The 22,309-nt window shown below is 38.8% G+C and overlaps 1 protein-coding gene across 2 annotated transcripts in view; it reads right to left on the bottom strand.

The window, feature by feature from the left end:
• Positions 1-22,309, bottom strand: part of mdn1 (midasin AAA ATPase 1) — a 191,258-nt gene that overhangs the window by 33,634 nt on the left and 135,315 nt on the right. For both annotated transcript variants that reach the window (XM_061928076.2, XM_072912214.1), the window contains exons 67-87: positions 20,806-20,901; positions 20,501-20,595; positions 20,019-20,143; positions 19,787-19,939; positions 17,992-18,101; positions 17,840-17,913; positions 17,535-17,724; positions 17,311-17,446; positions 16,304-16,450; positions 16,105-16,222; positions 13,738-13,843; positions 13,497-13,612; positions 10,753-11,151; positions 10,442-10,668; positions 10,254-10,367; positions 7,327-7,526; positions 7,087-7,248; positions 5,470-5,604; positions 3,298-3,433; positions 3,038-3,207; positions 1,765-1,896 (exon numbers count right to left, since the gene is read on the bottom strand). In XM_061928076.2, the coding sequence (XP_061784060.2) occupies positions 1,765-1,896; positions 3,038-3,207; positions 3,298-3,433; positions 5,470-5,604; positions 7,087-7,248; positions 7,327-7,526; positions 10,254-10,367; positions 10,442-10,668; positions 10,753-11,151; positions 13,497-13,612; positions 13,738-13,843; positions 16,105-16,222; positions 16,304-16,450; positions 17,311-17,446; positions 17,535-17,724; positions 17,840-17,913; positions 17,992-18,101; positions 19,787-19,939; positions 20,019-20,143; positions 20,501-20,595; positions 20,806-20,901 (3,141 nt within the window). The remainder of the gene's footprint in view (positions 1-1,764; positions 1,897-3,037; positions 3,208-3,297; positions 3,434-5,469; positions 5,605-7,086; positions 7,249-7,326; positions 7,527-10,253; positions 10,368-10,441; positions 10,669-10,752; positions 11,152-13,496; positions 13,613-13,737; positions 13,844-16,104; positions 16,223-16,303; positions 16,451-17,310; positions 17,447-17,534; positions 17,725-17,839; positions 17,914-17,991; positions 18,102-19,786; positions 19,940-20,018; positions 20,144-20,500; positions 20,596-20,805; positions 20,902-22,309) is intronic.

Genomic DNA, 22,309 nt, shown 5'->3' with positions numbered 1-22,309 from the left:
CAAGTTACCGCACTTCAATACATCTGTGGCACAATGTCTTGTGTGCAAGCCATTCTAATTGAATACATTCATTGCAGGACACACAGAGAGATGCTGTAGTTGTATAATGGCAAAAATTCCTTTTACAGGTTTCTTTATCACCCATTCACTAAACCTACAGACCTAATCTTTAACCAATAAGAAGCCACAAGAACTCTTAAATGTTTTAAATTATGTCCTACATGAGCCCTTTGTGCTTGATCTGAACTCATTAAGTTCCTAAGTGATGTAGTAGAAACATCTTGGTTGTCAGGTGACAGTAAAGTAACTCTCGCAAGATATGGCTTCCACAAAATGGCGTTTCAAGTAATGAATACAGGTACTTCGAACAATGTAACATACATAATATCATGTGTCTTATACATCAATTAATAGTCTTTTACGACTAACATCACTGTTTTATATGCTGTGTTGTACATCCTTCATTTACATAAAGCACTAATAATTTTGGTTTAAAAAGGAGCAAGGCTAAGCGAGTGACACGGAAGAACGAGTGAGAAATACGAGGAAAGGAAAGCATTACATTACATGTAAAGGAAAGCGACAGGACACAACAGAAAAATAAATACAAATGGCGCTCTTTAAGAAAAAAAAAAAAAGCAATGGACAATGAAAGTAGAGCTATCAAACCAGAATTGACAGACTGATTTTTGTTCATTCTTCCCTATGGAAGCACAAAACCAGTTTGTGTTTGGTCAGAGACCATGCCTGTAAATGAAAGTCAAGAAAGTAAAAGGTGGGAATGTGAACTGCCACAAAGAAGCAGAGCACACCGTTTTTCACCAACCATACATTGAGGTCACAAAAAATAAGCAGTCTCAAAGTCCAAAATGAAGACTCCAATGAATCTTGAACCATTCATTCACTGTTCCACTGCTAATACATGTTGTTTGTTGTGTTGTTGTTGTCAGCAATTACGAAAAGCCAATCATATCTTTAATCCACTGAGATTATGCCTTTTTTCCTCGAAAAATAGTTTAATATTATTGAATAAATGAAAATCCGCTAGTTCAATGCTAATTCACATTGGATGTGCCATATACATGCTACCGATTAGCATTGGTGATTTTACATTTTACAAATTTGATGATCAATACTACAACTAAGACGCATGTTATAATCGACCGGCTGATGTGTCATAAGTACAATACGTACAAACACTTTACAAGACTAAACTGGCACATTCAACCTAAAGGCAAATACTATTTTCTAGTTAAGACAACATACCCCAGACTTGACACTACTGCCATCTAAAGTCCTGGAATTAAAACTACATGCAAATCATACTATAAAATACTTGTCATTGAGACTCAGAAGTGTAAGAAAACAAGATTTAAAAACTGAAGAGCACAATTACCAGCTTACTTTGTTATCAGCTTACTGTTAAATGCCTAATTGAAAAAAAAGACTTATTAAGTAACTAACAGTTATCAACACATGAACACACACAAAAGTACCAAAAATGAGTACTGTTGAGTACCGGTATCAATTCCCAATGACCTTTTTGGTTCAAGTATGAACAGTACCCATCCCTATTTGGAAACACACTAGAAGTTCTATATACACATCCTTAAGCTGGCACAAACAACTCTAAACCGCACGTATCCTGCACAATGAAAGCCTGCGTAGATCTGAATAAACAAGCACTCAATGATAACGACACCCACGAGTCAAGTATCTATTATTGAAAAACTTGACTGATTTTCTGCAGTGTCCTATGATTACCTCGTCTCCTTGTTCGTGGATTTTATCTCTTTCCTCTTCATCCATCTGTTCCTCGTTGCCATTTTTTTCTTGATCTTTGTTGTTTTCTGCAGCATCCAAGTTGTCGTCCTTTGCCACTAATTCAGATTCAGCCTAAACAATCAGAATTGTAGAGTTACAAAGGGATTTTGTAAGCTCCTATGACAAAAAACTCAAGTTTGTGTACCCATGATGTCTCTACTCAGTTTACAATATTAACCTTTTTGACAATTTATCACACCTTATGAAATACTGAATTCGTTTTTTTTATTACCGTAAACTGGGGTTGTACGGCATACCGGTACTAATAAAGTACCGCGGTACTAATATAAAAAAAACGGTACTGTGCTGCATTTGAAAAATACTGGTACTTTTTGCCGTGCGACAGTAATGTACAGAGCTTAGGAGCATGTTGCGTGCAAGCAGAAATAGTGTGGAGCGAAAAAATGGCAAATAAAGGCAATTCTGCTGGTAATTGGGCTTCAAAACTATGTAGCAATGTGACGCTTTAAACATGAAGTTCCGCGCTGCTTCAAAACATGCCTTGCCAAAGATGGCATGATTAAAGTAACGATAATACAATCTTTGCTTCAAACTTAGCTAAACAGTTAAATAATCATCCAGACCTGCACAATGAGATTGAAGGTAATGTTGCTAACAAGCTCCTGTGTTGTGCACGTATAGATATATACGCGCACAAAAATTTCTACCCTCTAGGAAATTAAAGAGACTCCATTTACTTTCATTGAAAATCATCGCGACGCTCACCTCCTTCTGAAATCCATTCAGCCAAAACTAAACATTGGAAGGGAAAACTTCTTCGGGATAAAGTAGAGAAATGTGTGAACGAAATGAGATATTAAGCACTGAGCTACGTGAAAGTATGGTTGAGATACAATAAGAGGAATTCTGCGGTTTCCTGAGAAAAAAACACATTGTAAAGGTGGTGTACCTATTGGGCCCATAGGATTCTTTTTCCTGAATAGCGTTGCCATAGTAAGACAAAATATTCCAAAAATCAAGTGCCAAAATACTGGAGCCACCATCGAAACCTTTACGATGATAGAAGATATGTAGGTATTTCTTTGGACGTTTGCAGGTGCTTGCAAGAATTTATTTCAACTCAAATATGATGCTGACTAATTCACTCCCCAAAGGTAATTAGACGGCGCTTCCTGGTGCTAAAAAAAAATACTACATTGTCCTATGTAACCTGACAGTAGTTGTGTAAGTGCAGAAGAATCAGCATAAGTACCTGGTCCACGCCTTGGCCAGACTCTTCCTCTTTGTCATCTTCTCCCTCTTCATCATCCTCCTCATCGCCCCACATTCTCTCATCCAGAGTATCTGTCTGCCCATCACCCAGGTCCCCCATTTTTTTGTCCAAGTCTTCCTTCTCTTTGTCTTCATCAGATTCATCTCCACCTGCAAGTCATGGAGGCAGGAATCAGTGCTCCAGGAGTTTTGAACAAAGAGGTCTTATGCTGCTATATCAAGTCTCAAGGATATATTTACCAGAAGCATTTTCATCGCCGTCATGCATTTGGCCATCAAAGTCCTCTGACATCTCAACTGCATTGTCTTCCGCTTTAATTTTCTTGTCATCTTGTTCTTCTTTTTTCTCCTGACCCTCAGTAAAGGTGTCCTCCACCTGAATTTTGAATGCAGGTATACAATACATTCATCTACTAATAAAACAACCAACATGTGCATTAATCATACCTTTACCAATAGCCTTCTTTAACATCACTGCTTCAGTGCATCATTATCAATACCAGTCAAATTTTTGTCAATTACATATTTGATCGCAATAAATTCTGTAGACTGAGCTTATCCCAGTCACTGAGTGAGAACCTAACCCACACTGAAGCAATAAATTATCAGTAGACTATAGGGAATATTATTTTACCCAAAATATTGGCAGGAGTTAAAGGGGACCGATGATGCAAAACCAACTTTTTTTAGCCGAGGGTACCGTATTTTTCGGAGTATTAGTCGCACCGGAGTATAAGTCGCACCTGCCGAAAATGCATGATAAAGAAGGAAAAAAACATTATGCAACTTTCATAAACTATGAAAAAAACTGTGACTTATAGTCCAAAAAATACGGTACATGTTTTGGGGTATTTGGGATCTGCATAAGTCCCGAAAATCTGAAATAAAACTGTGTAAACATTGCAGAGATATTGATAAAATAATCTTGCCTTCCCTCATACTTCCTCCAAACGAGCCGTTTGGAATTTGCTCTGTCCTGTGACATTGTCTGACATGTGACATCTGTGGATATCTTCATATGTGATAGAAATTTACCCCAAGAGCTTTACGCCAGTCCGCCATTGTAGTTCGACGCTGTAGTCCAGGGGTGTCAAAGTCAACGCCCGCGGGATGATATTTGAGTAGTATTAGAACCGGCCCGCAGGCCTGCTGCTCTTTTGCACGCACCAATACTCCATCAGTGTTGGGGTCCCAGGGAACCCATCAAGTCATAAAAATGGGGTCCCACAGTAAATTTGAGGTCTTACTTTTTTGTAACCGTTTTGAAAACAAATGATAAATGTATGCATTATCCTGTTATATCTCACATTCTATATTGTGTTTTGGAAAAAGTTTGTCATAAACATTATTTAATTAATAAAAAAACTAAAACAAAAGAAAACACATTTTTATGCATATGTAAATGTTTTCAGTTATAAACATTCATTCATTTTCTTCTTTCCTTCATGGATCTAAACTTTACCGCTGCCGGTATTTTTTTCTATATTTTTATTGTAATATTGTCAGAATGTGTTTGTTCTATTGTTGGCCAAAGTAAGACAAAGAAAACAATCTGAAGTTGTCTTTATTTTTTTTGTTTTAATGCCATGATTTTAATAGTCTGGCTCATGTGTGCACAGATTTAGCTCCATGCGGCCCCTGGCCTAAAATGAGCTTGACACCCTTGCTGTAGTCAATAAGCACCTTCTTCTTCCCTATTTTCTTGCTCTTGCCATTTCTAATGCAAAGTAGCGTATAGTTCTAACTTATATCTGTCAGTAGACTCAATACGGAAGTGCTAAAAACTACAAGAAGGCTGGCGGGGAGAAATAAAACGTGGAAGCACGTAAATAACACCGCCCAAAAATGGTGAATCCTGAAGAGACAATCACAAAGCAGCTTGAAGGTGGTCTGTAAAACATAATCTCTGCGAAATTTGGACCAAAGAACCGCCATTACTTATGTAGACCACAAGGAAGTGCTTTAATTGTAGAGACAAATCATAACATGGCCACTTTAAGGACACCAAATTATACTATTGCAATTATAATAGCGGAGTAGCAATTGCCACATATTAATTTGAACTTTGTACGTTAATTTGGAGTCTTCCTTTTGCTTTCTAATTTTCAAGTTTGTAAAATGTAACATTGCAATACAGTCAGGTACGTGTTTTACTGTGTACCGATTATCAGCCAACTAGCACATTCCACATGTAACTGTAGAGGAAGAACAATCACGTTACAGTCATCGAAGCCGTGCGCATGCCTGTGTGTGTTCCTAAAAAGCTGTAAACCTGGGAGAAACACTAAAAACCGTACAAAATATAATATATATATATATATATACAGTATATCTTATTCAATCATGAATGACTTCTGACCATTCTGTCATGTAAAACTGCTGTTTCCAAGTTAAAATATTGTATTTCATCACCTGGTCTTCGTTCTCAATCTTGTCACTGACATCCTTGGTGCCTTCGCCTTCTCCTATACCGCCACCTTCATAGTCATGAAACTCTGTGGCACCTTCGCCATCTCCAGCAGCAATTTCCTGGGGCAGGCAGAAACCCTGAGAAGAATAGTCAAACGTTAAAGTAATGTTGTAGAGGAGGTAATGAGGTCATTGATGGATGTGTCAATTAGTAGTTTTCTTTGATGGAAAATAATAAATCTGGAAAAAAAGCAGCAGCACTGACACGAGTGCGCTACTATTTTTATACTTGTGGATAGGGGTGTACGAATCTGATATTGATATTAGTCTGATAGCAACAAAAAAACAGTATCAGGTTTTATCAAACTGCGTCTGACATCTCCAATATTAGCCCTCCATGGTGGCAAATAAACTACATTTCTCACAAGTCCTGCAGGACGAGGCAAAGCTAAGCAAGCTGCCCCCTGACCTGAGCCAGCGAGAGCAGAAGACAAAAAGCCATTCTAGCTGCTAAGCTGGCTTTAATGTATTGTAGCAAAACAAACAACAGGTGTTCAGTGTACGTTTACCGAAGCTTAACTGTAACTGTGTTACTGTACAGCAAATAGTAACCGGCTATGAACAGGGAAATTGCAAGATTATTACTGAAGCCTCTCGAGAGAAATTAATACAACTACTACTCAGAACTTACATATCCAAAAAAACAGAAATGACAATATATTACCACAAACGTCAGCACCCAGAGAAAGAGCATTTGGTCTTTTTATAAAATAAACTTTCACATGCTGTATACAACAAACATACATTTTGTAACCTGTTTTGAAATGGTCCAATTATAATTTTTATATATACGTATATAAACACACATATATTCATTTTTGCAAAAGGTGGCTATTAATATTGACATGTGCATTTTAGGACATAACACCCATCCCTATGAATGTCAGGTTTGAGTATTTTATTCAACTGGGGAAATTATTTTCTTTAAGGTTTAATATATATATATATATATATATATATATATATATATATATATATATATATATATATATATATATATATATATACACACATACATATATATATATATATATATATATATATACATATATATATACATACATACATATATATATACATATATATATACATACATACATATATATATATATATATATTTGTATACACATATATATATATCTATACATATATATATATATATATATATATATATATATATATATATATATATATATATATAATTTATTGGTTAATGACAAATGGGGCATATACATGTTCTACATGGTGGGTTCAGTGGTACAATTTGTATGTACAACAACAAATTAGTATAGGTATAGTCAGGGAACTTCCCATATGGAGAAAGTAAAAGACAATCATTCTTACAATCAGAAATATGCAGACAGGCCAATATCCTGGCATTATTAAGATCAAGAACAGTCCCACAGTCTTAGTTTTGTCACATAATACAAGTATGACTTTGGCAGATTATCTTCTCTGATTTGGGTGCTTTTAGGAAAGAAGGCTCTGCAAGCATAGGCTGCAATATCATAAGAGTTGAATCCAAAAACACATGAGGCAAAGAATATACATAGGACTTACCTTCTGAGCAAGCTCGGTGAAGATGCTCGCCAATACAGACAGCAGTTTTCCGGTGGACCTGTGGACTCCCACTGACACAGCCAGGTAGTAGCGAACCAGGTCAGAGTAAATCCCAAGCAGAGGCTCGACACAAACCAGCATCCTACACGATCGGTTTACCTCCTGACCAGGCAAACGTACTTAAATCAAACTTTTCAGTCATGACTGAACACATTTTAGTGTGTTTGCTTGTCTGTGCACCTGAAGCTTTTGTGGCTCGCAGGAGTTTGTGTGCATCTTTAAGCAGTTCAGGAGCCTCTCTAGCCTGGCGTTCACATCCTTCAAACACAGAGCCTCCACATCAGCTGCAAGCTCCTCATCCATGTGATGGGTGAGGTGTCGAGGCTTCAGTAGGTCTTCCGCTTGCTCCTCACCAACCTCCTTGGTAATCTTCTCTGGACCTGATTTGAGAATGTGTGAAACAAAAAGTTTTTTCAGAAACACCTTCATAGTGCAGGAGTAGCAGAAAAGGTGCACTTGGACACCAGGTGCACCTGCAGGGAGCTTTCCTTGTAGAGTACTTCCTCGCGCACATGCGCCTAACATGGACATGTGGTATAATATAATAGTTTCTACACTAATCATTTTCCTGATTCTCTTACTTGGCGGAGCAACAAGGCCCAGATGTAGCAGCTTTTCAAAGAGTGGTGTAAAGATATCGCATTTCCCCTCTTCTGTGCTTCCTCGTATCACACCAAGAACAGAGAGTGCCGTCGTCTTTCCTCGTCCACCCCCAGTATCTTTTATCTAATCATATTTTATCTGAAATTCACAATGCCCCACCATTTCTTAGAGCTGAGTGCTTTGTCCGATAGATCTTTTTTCAGCTTGTTGTTGTATTGTCTCTGTTCGTTTTTCAGTTTAATTGAACACTGCCCTTGCTTCCAGAAACTTTTGCTTTGATGCCGGGTCGTTGGATGTAGGCATCTTACGGTGGAGCCGTCGCTTTTTCTTGGCTGCTCTTCTGCATTGTTCGTCAAACTAAGCTTTATCCCCAGGCTTTCTGGCTATGATCTTGCTTGGTATGTCTGTCTGGACGGGAGCCTGCAATGCCTCAGACTGGAAGTCTCTCCAGAGAGTGGTGAGGACGGCGAAAAAGATCATCAGGACTCCTCTTCCACCTATCCAGGAGATCGCAAAAAGCCGCTGCCTGACCACGGCTCAGAAAATCTGCAAAGACTCCTCCCACCCCCACCAAGGACTGTTTTCACTGTTGGACTCTAGAAAGAGGTTCCGTATCCTCCGAAGCAGAACCTTTAGGTTTTGTAACAGCTTCTTCCCTAAGGCCGTAAGACTCTTGAACGCATCAAAATTATCCCCTCAACTCCCCACAAAATGGATTAACTTACTGGAATAAAAAAGACAATATAACATACATACATATACGTGGATGCATGTAAAAAAGTGCAATATATTTATCTGTACTGTAACCTATTTATTTATTTATATATGCACCTTATTGCTTTTTTATCCTGTACTACCATGAGCTTATGTAACAAAATTTAATTCTTATCTGTAATGTAAAGTTCAAATTTGAACGACAATAAAAAGGAAGTCTAAGTCTAAGTCTAAGTATGAGTGTCCGCACTGAGATCGGTAGGTCGTGAGTTCAAACCCCGGCCGAGTCATACCAAAGACTATAAAAATGGGACCCATTACCTCTGTAGGAGCCTAAATGCTGTTTAAGTTAATTTACATTTTTATGAAAGGTGCTTTATGTTTATTCAGCCAAAATGGCACTATTTACTTTATTTGCATAATACGAAAATGTATATATTTGCATGCTTAGAATATTTATAAGGTACACTTTATTTGTAATTATTAAATTTGTCTAAATTTGATGACGTAACTGTTTGATTGCATATATGGCGGAAGGATCTGTGTGGTTGGTTGGTTTTTGGACACAGTGCATTATGGGTAATGGCAGTCAGGTGCGGGGGAATTGAGCCAAAAGTTTTTTGATCTCACTCTTACTTTTTCTTACTCTTACTGTAACAAACTCTCTTTATTTTGCCATTCATTTGTTCCCACATCGTTATTGTTTTACGTTTTTGAATATTTAAGTGACAAGTAAACAATACAAAACGAAGAGGAGCGTCTGGAGTTTGTTTGTTGTTGCCGCAGCAAGCGGAGCCAGGAGAAAGTAGAGGAGCGTCAAGCTAAAGGCTTCATTAGGAATCTATAACCTCCATGCTTGATACTCAGCATCAAGGGTTGGAATTGGGGGTTAAATTACCAAAAATGATTCCTGGGCACGGCCACCGCTGCTGCTCACTGCTCCCCTCACCTCCCAGAGGGTGATCAAGGGTGATGGGTCAAATGCAGAGAATAATTTCACCACACCTAGTGTGTGTGTGTGACAATCATGGGTACTTTAACTTTTAACTTTATGAATGCAGCAATGGCGTCTTGCAATAAGTTAGTGAGAGTAGTGCAGATTGTTTCAGGATCTTCTTCCTTGAAGACACTGGACCAGTTCATGGAAGTTGGGTACCCTCTCATTTCCCAGAACTGAGCTTTGTCATATCTCCAGACTCTGCGCTTGTATGCCTTATCTCTGAAGACTGGTAGTTTTAGCTGTATATGTACAGGGTTATGGTCCATGGAGCCAATGTTTGCCAGGATCTTTGTAGTTGCTGCAGTGTCTGAAAGAACCAAATCTAGAGGATGTTGTTGTGTCTAGTTGGTTCAGTGACAATCTGCTCCAGTCCCAGGCAACTGGTAAGTTGCAGGGTTTGTCGTCCAGCAGTATCTTTGACATTGCTCCCCAGGCACTCTTTGTCTTTAGATCTAGTCTTTGTCCACTGAGAAGACTACTGAGGTTTTGTATATGTTGCTTATGGATTATTGTGCTGTTTGTGAGCGACTATTTTTTTGCCGACTGTGTATCTGTATCCAGCATCAAACCCAACACTGAGTTGTCATTACAGTATATTTAAGTGAGGTTTTATTGGTGCTACGTCAAATTTGTTCATCTTTGTGTGCCATCTCTCTAATTGATAAGTATTGAGAACAGTAACTTTGACTTTGAGCAGGATTCCATTGCACCTCTCTTCAGAAGTTGAACAATTTGAACTTGCAATTTATCAGGAATGCACCATAACAGCTCAAGAAATTGCATCATTCACCTTTTTGCTCATCATTCTCCTTTCTTTTAACAAGAGTCTGGACAGCACACAGCATGCCGCTTATGTTTGTCTCCAACTCAACAGCAAACTCGGAAGAGAATGCAGACAGGTCATCTGGAAATAATCAAGCATCAAAATGGACACGATCTACTTGAAATTGTGCGGTGCACAGCTCTTTGTGCACTCACCCGAGGGAGATTGTCCAACCGAAAGAAGCTGTGTCTTCCAAGTGGTGAACTCAGTGATATTTGTCATCAACTCTCCGCTGACAAACTGCAGGCTCTGAATGACAGCTGGTTGAAGGACTTTGTTTTCGGCACATGTGGCTGGCATGAAGAACTGTTCAATATCACGCAGTTCAGACATCACAGTGCTCAGCTGGTCAAAAGCTGAACAGCACGTGAGGAAATGTTTCCTGTGTACAGAAGTAATAATAATCAAGGTTATTATGGTTAATTATGGTTGTCGTTTATTACAACCACACATGATTGCGCTTTACCATGTCAGAAGTATTCCGTCGGAGCTCTGTTGTGCTGTATTGTGAAGCTCGGTCTTTAAGTTCAGTATCTGCTTCAGCATGGTAGCAATAGTCTGGTTGAGCTGCCTCCAGTTGGGATCTCCTCTACGCATAAGGCAGCCAGGAGGCTGACGATGATCTGCCAGCGGAGAGACTAATCTCGGAGAGCTTCTATTTTCCCCTTCCAGTTGCTGGGGATCTTCAGGGCAGCACTGCAATAGCCAGGACAGTTGCTGCAGGAGGATGGAACACTGAGCAGCTAGAGCCTGCCCTTTGTTGACCCAATCATGAAGATGTTCCTGGGGCAGAAGGGTGCCATCTGTGTCCCCAATTGGACTTCGGAGTTGGGCTTTAATGTCCTGGACAGTGCTGATTAACTTCCTAGTGATCGTGACGATAAAAACAGTATTTTTGGTTGGCATTGAATGTAGTATTTCTAATTCTGACTCTGATTCTGAAATATTCGAAACAGATTGTGAATGACTGACAAGAGGCTCACTTTGTTCATGTAAATGTACTGTCGAATAAACGTGTTGAGGTGCTGAGATTGCGATGCACAGAGTGAGACCTCTTGTGTGCAGTTTGAAAGCCAGAGACAAAGATGTAGCATTTTAGTTGATGACGGCAAAGTTATTGAGTTCAATATCGTTTATCGTTCCATTATTTGACTTATTGACGGTACCGGTCTACATTTGTATAAAATTGTTTTAATGCCTCTGAACATCAAATTTAGTTATTTAATTCCATTTAAGACCTTCATTTTTTCAAAAATCCATTTAATGACTTTTAATGCTTTTTAATTACGCGCAGAAACCCTGTATTAACTTTGGGAATCGGTTTTACATATGTATATGTAGATACACAGTTAGGTGCTAGCCGCCTCTGTCCGTTAAAAGACCAAAAATAAATACAGTGTCAGCTACAGGGGATCAACTTTTGTGATCAGCATTGAAAGGCATTAATCTGTATTGGTTGATCACATACTTTTTCACAACAATCGGCCAATGCTGATCAATCAGCTCAAAATCCTCAGTAAACAGGAATGGAAAACAGATTTGCAGACACCAGGGGTTTTATGTTCAAAGTAAAAGCGGTGATTTAAAAAAAAAAATGAATAGCTTTATTTACAAAAAAAACAAATCAAATTTACCAAATTCTGTAAGAATATCATTGTTTTGAAATATTGTGGAAGTAATTATGGGCAATACAGCAGATTATTTACAAATTAAAAAAAAAATGTTTTGGCAATGCTTAGTTTGGCAGTCTTTGATTTAATTTTGTTTTCTGAGAGTTAATTTATTTTTTGATGGGTTAATTGCTAAATAATCCACCTCAGACTTTACAGGGACATTGCAAATATTTTATTTTGCACATTCATGGATAATAAATAATGTACATGTTTTAAGGTTTAGGCAGAATCCTGAAACATTAGAGAATTAGAAAATTATAAAATCATTTCAATAGTTGGAATTTGTTCCTTATTTTTTAGAAAAAGAGTCTGCTGAATGACTATTATTTCCGTGCCGAGCAGGTTAAATTTTTTGATGTAATTATTGCTTTGTAGAGAGATTGCTTACATATCTACAGCTAAGATAAATACATATGGTTATAACGGACAACCTTGAGGAATGCCCACCTTGATTGGGAAATACACAGCTATTAATATTATCAGAGAGTCCTCTTATTATTTCCAAAAACTTAATACCAAATCTAGTGTGTTGCAACATTTGAAAAAGAAAGGCATGTTTCAGTGAGCCAAACGCTTTATAAAAGTCCAAGAAGAGCAGAAAACCATCATCTGTTCTCAAATCCCTGTATTAAATAATGTCCCCAATGAGGATTATGTTGTCATAAATGGAGCGCTCTTTGAGGAATCCTGATTGTGTTTAAAAAGCAGGGATAATTACTATGGTAACCGTGTGCCTGTGACTTTGGCTAAAATGTCTTTGGAGCCGTACAAAGACAACATTGTAGAAATGGCATAACTAAGACTGACATCTACAGAAGCATCTACGCACATATCAACAGAAACTGAAACTGAAAAATAGACCAAAATGGTTGTGGTTTCATATTCTGACACTCTTGGCATTCTCTCGATGAGCTTCAAGCACACCTGTGAAGTGAAAATGAATGCCAACGGTGTACAAAGCAGTAATCAGAGCAAAGGGTGGATATTTTGAAGAAACTAGAATACAAAACATGTTTTCAGTTATTTCAACTTTTGTCTTAAGTACATAACTCCACATGTGTTCATTCATAGTTTTGATGCCTTCAGTGACAATCTACAATGTACTGTAAATAGTCATGAAAAGAAAGAAAACGCATTGAATGAGAAGGTGTGTTCAAACTTTTGGCCTGTACTGTATATTTTCCAGAAGGCCAACTTGGCAAGCACATATCGATGTAGTTGAATCTTTGGAATATAAAGCCATCGATTGATCAATGTAGTCGTTACATCCCTAATGTTTGTTTGTGACTAGTCCAATATTAGTGTTTACCAAGTATGCAGTTATGATTGTATCCTTAAGTGGTGTTCATCAGTCCAATCTCAACCAACCAAGCCTTCCACTCACGTATGATGCTTGGGGGCGCAAACAGAAGCCGGGGTAAAACCCCACTTTGTCATGAAAACAGCCGTTGGAACAGCAAGGAGTTAAAAATATTCCTGGCGTAGCTTTTTGAAATATACTCTTAATTTTTTATGACTGGCAGCCCAGTCAACTCACCTGAGATGGACCCACTGCTCAGTCAACATGGCTAAACGTTGCCTCTGTCTGAGGAGCAGCCGGAAAAGATAAGATGAGAAACCTCGACAGCGCTCGATGTTCCCCAGACCCAGCTCCTACAAAACACACACACACAATATTACCGCAGATCCGAAAACGCTTCATGGTCATCTACAGTCCGCATTTATTTTTATTTTAAAAGAGAAAGCTGTTAACCATGTGTTACAATAATGCTTCTTACTTTTCCAGCACGCTGAAGTGCCACCTGCAAAGCATTTGTCCTTGCCCACGAACAGTAGAAGTAACGCTGGCACCCATCCCATGCGGTCATCAACTCTGACATCAACCTACAACAACCAAGAATAAAAGCAATTTCTTATTTAAGATATTAGCATCGCACTGATGAGGAGTACATAAACTAATTTCAAACCAAAACCAAAAAAGATTTAATCCATAAGAAGCCCAAGACAGTCAAGATAAAATAGCCGATAAACCAGATAGAATACATTCAAAATAGTACTAATTGATGTGAAATATTTCACACGTTACACTATTTATGCTAAATGAAGTCCATATTTTTTTTTAAACTTGACTCTTTTTTTTGAATTGACAAACAGCATATACACTATACATGTCAAATCATTGTGACATTTATTGAGTGTCTGATTAGTATTTTTGCTATTGTGACAAACAAGTCAGGTCAGATTTCCCCACTGCAATTTTAAGGTTGAAAGCTAGACAGTGATATTTTGCAGTTGACTTATATTTGACATCCTACTGCTTTACAATTGCGATAGGGATTTCAAATGACATTTAGTATAAAGAAAATTAGATTTTGGGAATGAGCTCGCTCAGTGGTTTTTAAACTTTTTCCACAAAGTACCACCTCAGAAAAAATATGGCTCTCTAAGTACCACCACGAAAATACATTAGCATAATAGGCCTAAGTATTCATTAAAAACAAGTCAGCGATTTTACTTAACAAGTATATTTAATATTTTTGGCTACTGTAACGTCACACAGTTTGAACAGTAACACTGTGTTTGAATATAGGAAAATAAAACACTGTATTTAATCAGGTGATTATTTCGCGTACCACTAAATCGGGGGTCAGCAACCCGCGGCTCTTTTGCGCCGCCCTGGTGGCTCCCTGGAGCATTTTTAAAAAAGGAATGAAAATGGAAAAAGATGGGGAAAAATTACTTTTTTGTTTAAGTATGTTTTTTGTTTGAGGACAGACATGACATAAACCTTAGAAAGTCCACTGTTAATAAGTTTAATATGAGTATTTGGTGAACATCGTTTTGTCCTACTAATTTTAGCAGTTCTTGAACTCACCACAGTGTGGACCGTGACGCCACAGTTTGTTTACATGTAAAGTCTTCCACTCCTTCTTTGTCTCATTTTGTCCACAAAAAGTTTCATGCTGTGTGTGAATGCACAAAGGTGCACTTTGTTGATGTTATTGACTTGTTGGAGTGTTACTCAGGCATATTTGGCCAGTGCACGACGGCAAGCTAATCAATGCTAACATGCTATTTAGGCTAGCTGTATGTACATATTGCATCATTATGCCTCATTTGTAGGTATATTTGAGCTCATTTAATTTCCTTTACTTTTACCCTCTTTTATCCTACCTCAAACGTTACCTAGCTTGCAAAGATTGTAATATATCTATTACAAGAAGAGAGCCTGCTGTTTACTTTACCTTGGACACACACATCTCTACCTTTGGCCATTAAAAGCCAGTAATTTGCAGGAGTTCTCACCTTATAAGTATCCTCTGATTTACTAATGGGTTCTAATGTTGTAAAAATGTGTAGAATGCATATTAAGTTTCAACATTTCTGTCAACGAAGATTTGTTTCAGCCTGCGACACAGTCATTTTGATAGTAGGCTATTATAACTAATAAAGACACTTACGTCATGTGTTGCCTTCATTATAAGACTTATTTACGGCTTTTCAAATTTTGCGGCTCCAGACAGATTTGCTTTGTGTATTTTTGATCCAATATGGCTCTTTCAACGTTTTGGGTTGCCGATCCCTGGACTAGATGGAGCCCGCGTAACACTAATGGTAAATGTAACACGGTTTGCGAATCGCTGTGCTAGCTGACCTGACGCACTGTTATTTAGGGGAGTATCCTGGGATAGTCACATGACTGTGACATGACAGCTAGGGGTCCAACGATTAGCAATCCAATTAATTTGTCAATAATAGTCGGTGTCGCCATTGCTACTGTTTTTGCCAACAGAAAAAAAACATGCGCAAGTCAGCATCTCTGATGACCAGCAGCAACAGATGGAGGAAAATGGCTGTGGCCACTGGTAACAACACCATCTGAAAAAACATGGAATTATGGGAAGAGTTCACACTAAACACGTCAAAGCGGGCCTAGCTTTTCATGGCAGTTCGGCTGTGATGCAAGAGCATTTAAAACAGGGGGCTTGTCGGAAATGTTGAGGCTGCGATCTCCAACTCTCCTTCGTAAGAGAGACGAAGTTGTGTGAAAAATAACTTTAAAGCAGTCATTTTATGTTTTATACATTTAAAATACTTCCTTGTGGTCTACATAACATGTAATTGTGATGCTTTGAAATGCTTACATGGTCTCCTGGGTTCTGACAGTAGAAAAAGCGGCACTCATTTCCAGTGGCTGTATGCAGAGCGTGTCCACAGGGTCTGCTGTCCTGCTCCACACCAACCCTTTACGGTATGACAGACCTTAACGAGATAGAGTGAAAACAGAGGGTTGATGACTACTCCATTCTTCTGAAACTAATAAATGACACGAGTCAAACGTACCGATTTCTGCAAGCATCTTGAATAAATCAGACAGAGCTCTCTGCTTTTGCTGCAGGATGTGTTTGACTTGAAGTTTCTGCTTGTCTTTTTCTGCTGACATGTCAAGGGTGAGGCCCTGCAAGTCCTTCATGTTTCTGATGATTTCGCCTAACAGCAGGGACAAAAACAGAAAAGGTTCAACAAATGAATACATAATGATTGCATAAATAATATTGTTTGTGGTAAAATACAGGTCTGCTGCTTTTGCCCTTTTTATGATGACAGTGTTGAAGAAGTCATACAAAAATCGGTATAAGTGTTGCACAGTATCGACATATTGTATATCAGCAGGGATGTGCAGTCATAGTAGGCAAAGCCTCACTTGTCACGATGAACTATTTACAAAATAAAACAAAATATTAATATTGTGTGAATGTGAGTGTGAATGTTGTCTATCTATGTTGGCCCTGCGAGGAGGTGGCGACTTGTCCAGGGTGTACCCAGCCTTCCGCCCGTGTGCAGCTGAGATAGGCTCCATCACCCCCCGCAATCCCGTAAGGGACAAGCGGTAGAAAAAAAATATATAATAATAATTTATTATTATTATATATGTGTGTACAGTGTATAATACATTCATACACTGTGTTATAAATGTATTATTTGTATGATTACCATCATGTTTTATAATTTACCTCAGTAAAAATAACTACATTTGCACACAATCCTACAGTAACATGACGGTGCTGGGTCCACGGCCGCTCAACTTTACTGCCTGGCTGGAGAAGCTGAGGCCTTACTAGCTGGTCTGCTTGTCATAATGTTGCCAAAATAATGTTTGCAGTGACATTTTCTTACCATGATTTTATAGTTTATACACTATAATGTCTATTGCCTGATTATCAAAGGCATCAATGCTTCACTTGGTATGAAGGTCACCACAAGTCACTGGCTATCAATCATCTTTGCTATTTAACAAAGACATGCAGTTTATATTGCAGAATTATTTATTTTGTTTCCAAGTAGATTACCTGTAAAGCAGTCCAAATCTTCAGTCAGCTCCAGTGATGCGTGTTTCTCAAGGTGCTGGGCACACACTTTCTTCATTTTTCTTGCCAGAACAGGTAGACGTCCTTGCAGAGATCCCGACTCAACTCCCTCCTCGATCTAAAATATCCCATTCATCTTAGTTTACTCCTTTGAACAATATTTTTAATAAAGGTGACTTAATCTGTAAGAATCAAAGGTTAAGAACCTGGACTTGAAGATCTATGTTATTTCCTGGCAGAGCTTCCTTGAGTGCCTTATGAACTCGGTGAATTGGTGTTACCTCTGGGTTTCTATCAACACTATCGAGGGAGGCGCTGCTTTTCTCTTCAACCAAAGCAGGCAGACAGGGACCGTAAAGAGCCTCTTTAAACTTCCTGACAAACTTGAAGAGGGTCCTAAACAAACATGATGCTGATCAGCATGAGTCAGGCAGCACTAGTGATGCAGTATTAGCTTGGGGAAATGAGAAAGGCATATCTGCTGGAGCCACAAATCCAATAGATTTCTTACCGATGTGTCTTTTCCACTGACTGTTTGAGGGACCAGAAACTTACATCGTTCCACCTGGAGATCTTGACAAAATCCTAGAGTAACACATGACATTGACATTAATTTACCAGGATTTCAGTATTTCTCTATCATAAAAGAACACTGTTGTGTACCTTGAGCTCCTTCTCTATAGGCTGTCTGAGCTGGAGGATTTTGCTTTGAATACAGTCAGAAAATTGACTGTAGTATTTGTGTAGGTTCCACAGAAGATTCGACAATAAATCTGTGGAGTTACAAAATATTAGGTTTTGCCCATCATTCAGTGTCACAAACTGGGTTTTAAATGGGCTTTGAGTCTGTTCTACACTACTGTATATGCTTTCGGTCCTCAGACTAAAGATGAGCATAGAAAAACAAACAAAAACGTCCAATAAAGCACATTAAATATGGCACATTCAATATCACACAGACAGGAATAAAAGACAAAAGCAGGTGAGCTATGACAAGCATTACTGCTAACGGCATGCCTATTGCACACTCAACACTTGCAACATCTGTGGTATTGTGCTGTGTGATACAACTGCACATGTACAGTGGCCAACCTAAATCACACCTGTGCAATAATCACACTGTTTAATCAGCATCTGTGAAGTGGACAGATATCTCGGGAAGGGAGAAGTTTTAGACATATTTGTCAACAAAATTTGAGATAAATAGGCCTATCATTGTACATAGTAAAATTATTAGATCTTTAAATTCAGCTCATGAAAAATGGGAGCAAAAACAAAACTGTTGCATTGATATTTTGTTGGGTGTAGAACCCAAGGACACCACAGTAATTGCTACTGTGATAAAGCACAGTGGGTCTCTGTGATTATGAAGTGAACAGTGCATACCAATGATGGCATGTGTACAACTACTGTATTTTTCGGACCATAGGGTGCACCGGATTATAAGGCGCACTGCCGATAAATAGTCTATTTTTGGTCTTTTTTCATATATAAGGCGCACCGGATAATAGGGCGCATTAAAGGAGTCATATCATCAATTTTTCATGATTTATGCAGATCCCAAATACAGATCAGCAGGTACCAGAAGATAAGAGAAGTTGCTTTTGCATAATATTGCGAAAACCAAACGCGAGATAATGTCTTACCTTATACACACACCATAATAATACTCGTATGTTGAAGCACAGTACAATCCATCAAGCGGTGTGGCTTCATAGCTTACCAAAGTCGTACTAAAACATTTTGATAGATTTTTGAGCGCCGTGTGTAATGTTCTATATGAGGGGTGTCCAAACTGCTTCCAAATTTTTAACCCAATGCTGCCCTTGAGTCAAAAAGTTTGGGGACCCCTGTCCTATATTTTCTATGGAACACATAACATCTTGGTGTTGTTTACTTGAATCATATTGCTATCATAGTGCAACCTACTCCTATCTCTTATGTATGACTGCCATCTACTGGTCACACTTATCATTACACCATGTACCACATAAAATAGCTTCGAGGTGGGTAAGCTCAACTAAACTTATTCCTTACATTATAAGGTGCACTGTCAAGGTTTGAGAGAAAAAAAGGATTTTAAGTGCGCAGTCCGGAAAATACGGTAATACAATTGGACTTGACTAAGTCATTGAGTGCATGCTCCTCAAAACTCTGACGTTGATACACACTACTCGGTAAAGATTGGTAAACAAGGAAAAACATTGGGAATGCAGCATACGGTGATGTTGTCTGACACTTAGGAAGAGCATAACATGAACATAACTAATAAATTGATTAACTTTCATGCATCTATACTAGAACAAAATAGTTGTTGTGGTTACCACTAAATGTAATTGAGCTATATGGCAAATCAACTTAACTATGCATGTATTGCAAGTGGAAGTGGTGGGGAAAAAGTGTTTGTGGTGGAGCTGCCCTCAATGCAGTTGTGTGTTTGCAAGAAAGAATGCCAGACCTTGTCCAGGCTGAGTAGGAAGCAGAAGGAGATGGCAGTGGAAAGTCAGCAACATAGTCAAGCGGGTATGGAACTCGCCCAGGTTGGACCCTTCCATGAAAGCCTGGAGTGTGGATGACAATGAGGCTAAGGAAAGGCCTCCCATATCCTTGCCTGTATAGGAAATTAATTCTAAATTATTCGGAAAACAGGACACAAAAAGCAACAATTGTATTTATTTTTTGCTCTGTACCTGCATTAGCATGCATCTTCTGATCAGCCAGATATTTGGCTAATAGCTGGTAAATCGAGAACCAATGCTTCGTTGAGTTCTCATTGTGATGCTTTACTGCATTGTCCAGACTGCTTGACCAACAACTGGCACAAAAAAGACACATGCATTTAGTTTACATTTACACACACATACCCAGCTTTAAATTACATAGCCCTCTTTGCCAGTATTTTGACAAACCAACAACAAATGACTGAGGTGACGTCACAACACAAACAGAAAGCAACGTAAAAGTAATGTAATCCGGATTATCTTGGAAATATGTAGTGAATACAATTTAATATTAGGTGATTGCAAAGAGGGGACTTCAAATTTGTACACCGGAACTGCAACAAAAAAAAACCAAGGTGTTGAAGCTAACCAAACTACACATACACATGCGGTTTGAAACGGTGTGTCGCTAAACATTTGACATGTTACAGTTTCCACCCTAATTGTCTTACTTTATCTCCAGTTTGCGCCACTGGATAATGAGCTGAGTAACCGCTTCCAGTTCTTTCTTCAGGGAGACCGCACGGCACGCATTATTCTCCCAGTCCTGTTAAAAGCAACAGAAGATGAAGATGAAAATGTTTTATGCAATAGTACCCATTTAGAATGGACTCTTTTGAATAACTGCTAACAATTACATAACTTTTTCTCACACATTCTTTGGGTAATATATTGAAACATGTGAATGGGCGCTTGCGTTGCAGCAGGCCCATAAAAAGGTAAGAGGGATATGGAACATGTTGAAAACGACACTTACTTGTGCTTTACTTAGCAGTATCTCCAGGCCATTGAGGAATTCTGCCAATGGACTTGACAAACTGAAACCCATGATCCTTTCAATCACCACAGTCACCTGCAACGCACACAAATATGACTTAAAACAGGAGTTCCTACTAAACTACTCACGTCAAAAAATGTGTTGAGTCGGAAGTGGCGTTGCATAATGAAGCTGCTACGCAAATGCTTTGTTTCGAAGTGCACACATTAAATTGCATATGGTAAATGTAAATGGTAAATGGGTTATACTTGTATAGCGCTTTTCTACCTTCAAGGTACTCAAAGCGCTTTGACACTATTTCCACATTCACACACACATTCACACACTGATGGCGGGAGCTGCCATGCAAGGCCCTAACCCCGACCCATCAAGAGCAAGGGTGAAGTGTCTTGCTCAAGGACACAACGGACGTGACGAGGTTGGTAGAAGGTGGGGTTTGAACCAGGAACCCTCAGGTTGCTGGCACGGCCACTCTCCCAACCGCGCCACGCCGTCCCATATGAGTCTTTGAATGGTGTAAATCGGGGAAGTAAAACTTGACTTATGATCAATAATATTTGCCATGATTTGGTCTACCTGTCGTCACGTTTGTTGCACATTTGGATGAGCTTTTAGTGCAGGATGAAAGGTGAGGGATCCGTAAAAGAGATTGTATCCAATGGTGACGAAGCAGATATGGAGGAAGACCACAAGACTCTGATGCAAGTTTGCCATTTAGCAAATTTTGTACATGCAGTGCAGTGCAGCGTGCAATAACCTGTATATTGGAGGAACCAAACAACACTTACACAACTGCACGGCAAAACAATGGGCAGCAGTTTCTTTGGGGCCAGACTCAGCATTTCAGTTGCATCTTAAAAACAAAGTAACTTGATGTCTAAATTTTTGATAGTGAGGACTGCATGTTGTCAAGATGTGTAAAAGAAACCATATATGTCAAACCAGAAAGGCCCTCTTTAAAAGAGGAAGAGCTTTGTACCGTCACTTGTGTTCTGCTTACAACGTTCTGGCATTCCCCCCCCCCCAAAGCCTGTTTAATTTTACAGTAAAAATAGGCCACTAACAAGGTGTTTTGCCACTCTGAATTCAAATGACCTATTTGTATGCAGGAAGGTCATACACCAGCCAGGACGGCCAACCTAACAACAGCACTATTTTGACACACACAGGGAGGCTCCACAACTGAAGAACCGCAAACTGAAGAAGCTTTTGAACTAAAGGTGAAACGTCTCCAACCAACAAGACGAGTCCAGTTGCCCTGATTTAACCTTTGCAGATTACCATGACCTGGATGAATGAGAATCTATGCCAGTGGTTCGTAACCTTGTTGGAGGTACCGAACCCCACCAGTTTCATATGCACATTCACCGAACCCTTCTTTAGTGAAAAATAAAATGTTTTATTTTTTCAAATTCAAGACAAAGTTATATGTTTTTTTTTACTAGTGCACAAAATGAACCGTGCATGAACTAGGGATGTCCCG

The sequence above is a fragment of the Nerophis lumbriciformis genome, linkage group LG34 (genome assembly GCF_033978685.3).
Source record: "Nerophis lumbriciformis linkage group LG34, RoL_Nlum_v2.1, whole genome shotgun sequence".
NCBI classification, from domain to species: Eukaryota; Metazoa; Chordata; class Actinopteri; order Syngnathiformes; family Syngnathidae; genus Nerophis; species Nerophis lumbriciformis.
This window is presented reverse-complemented; position numbering and strand designations above follow the sequence as displayed.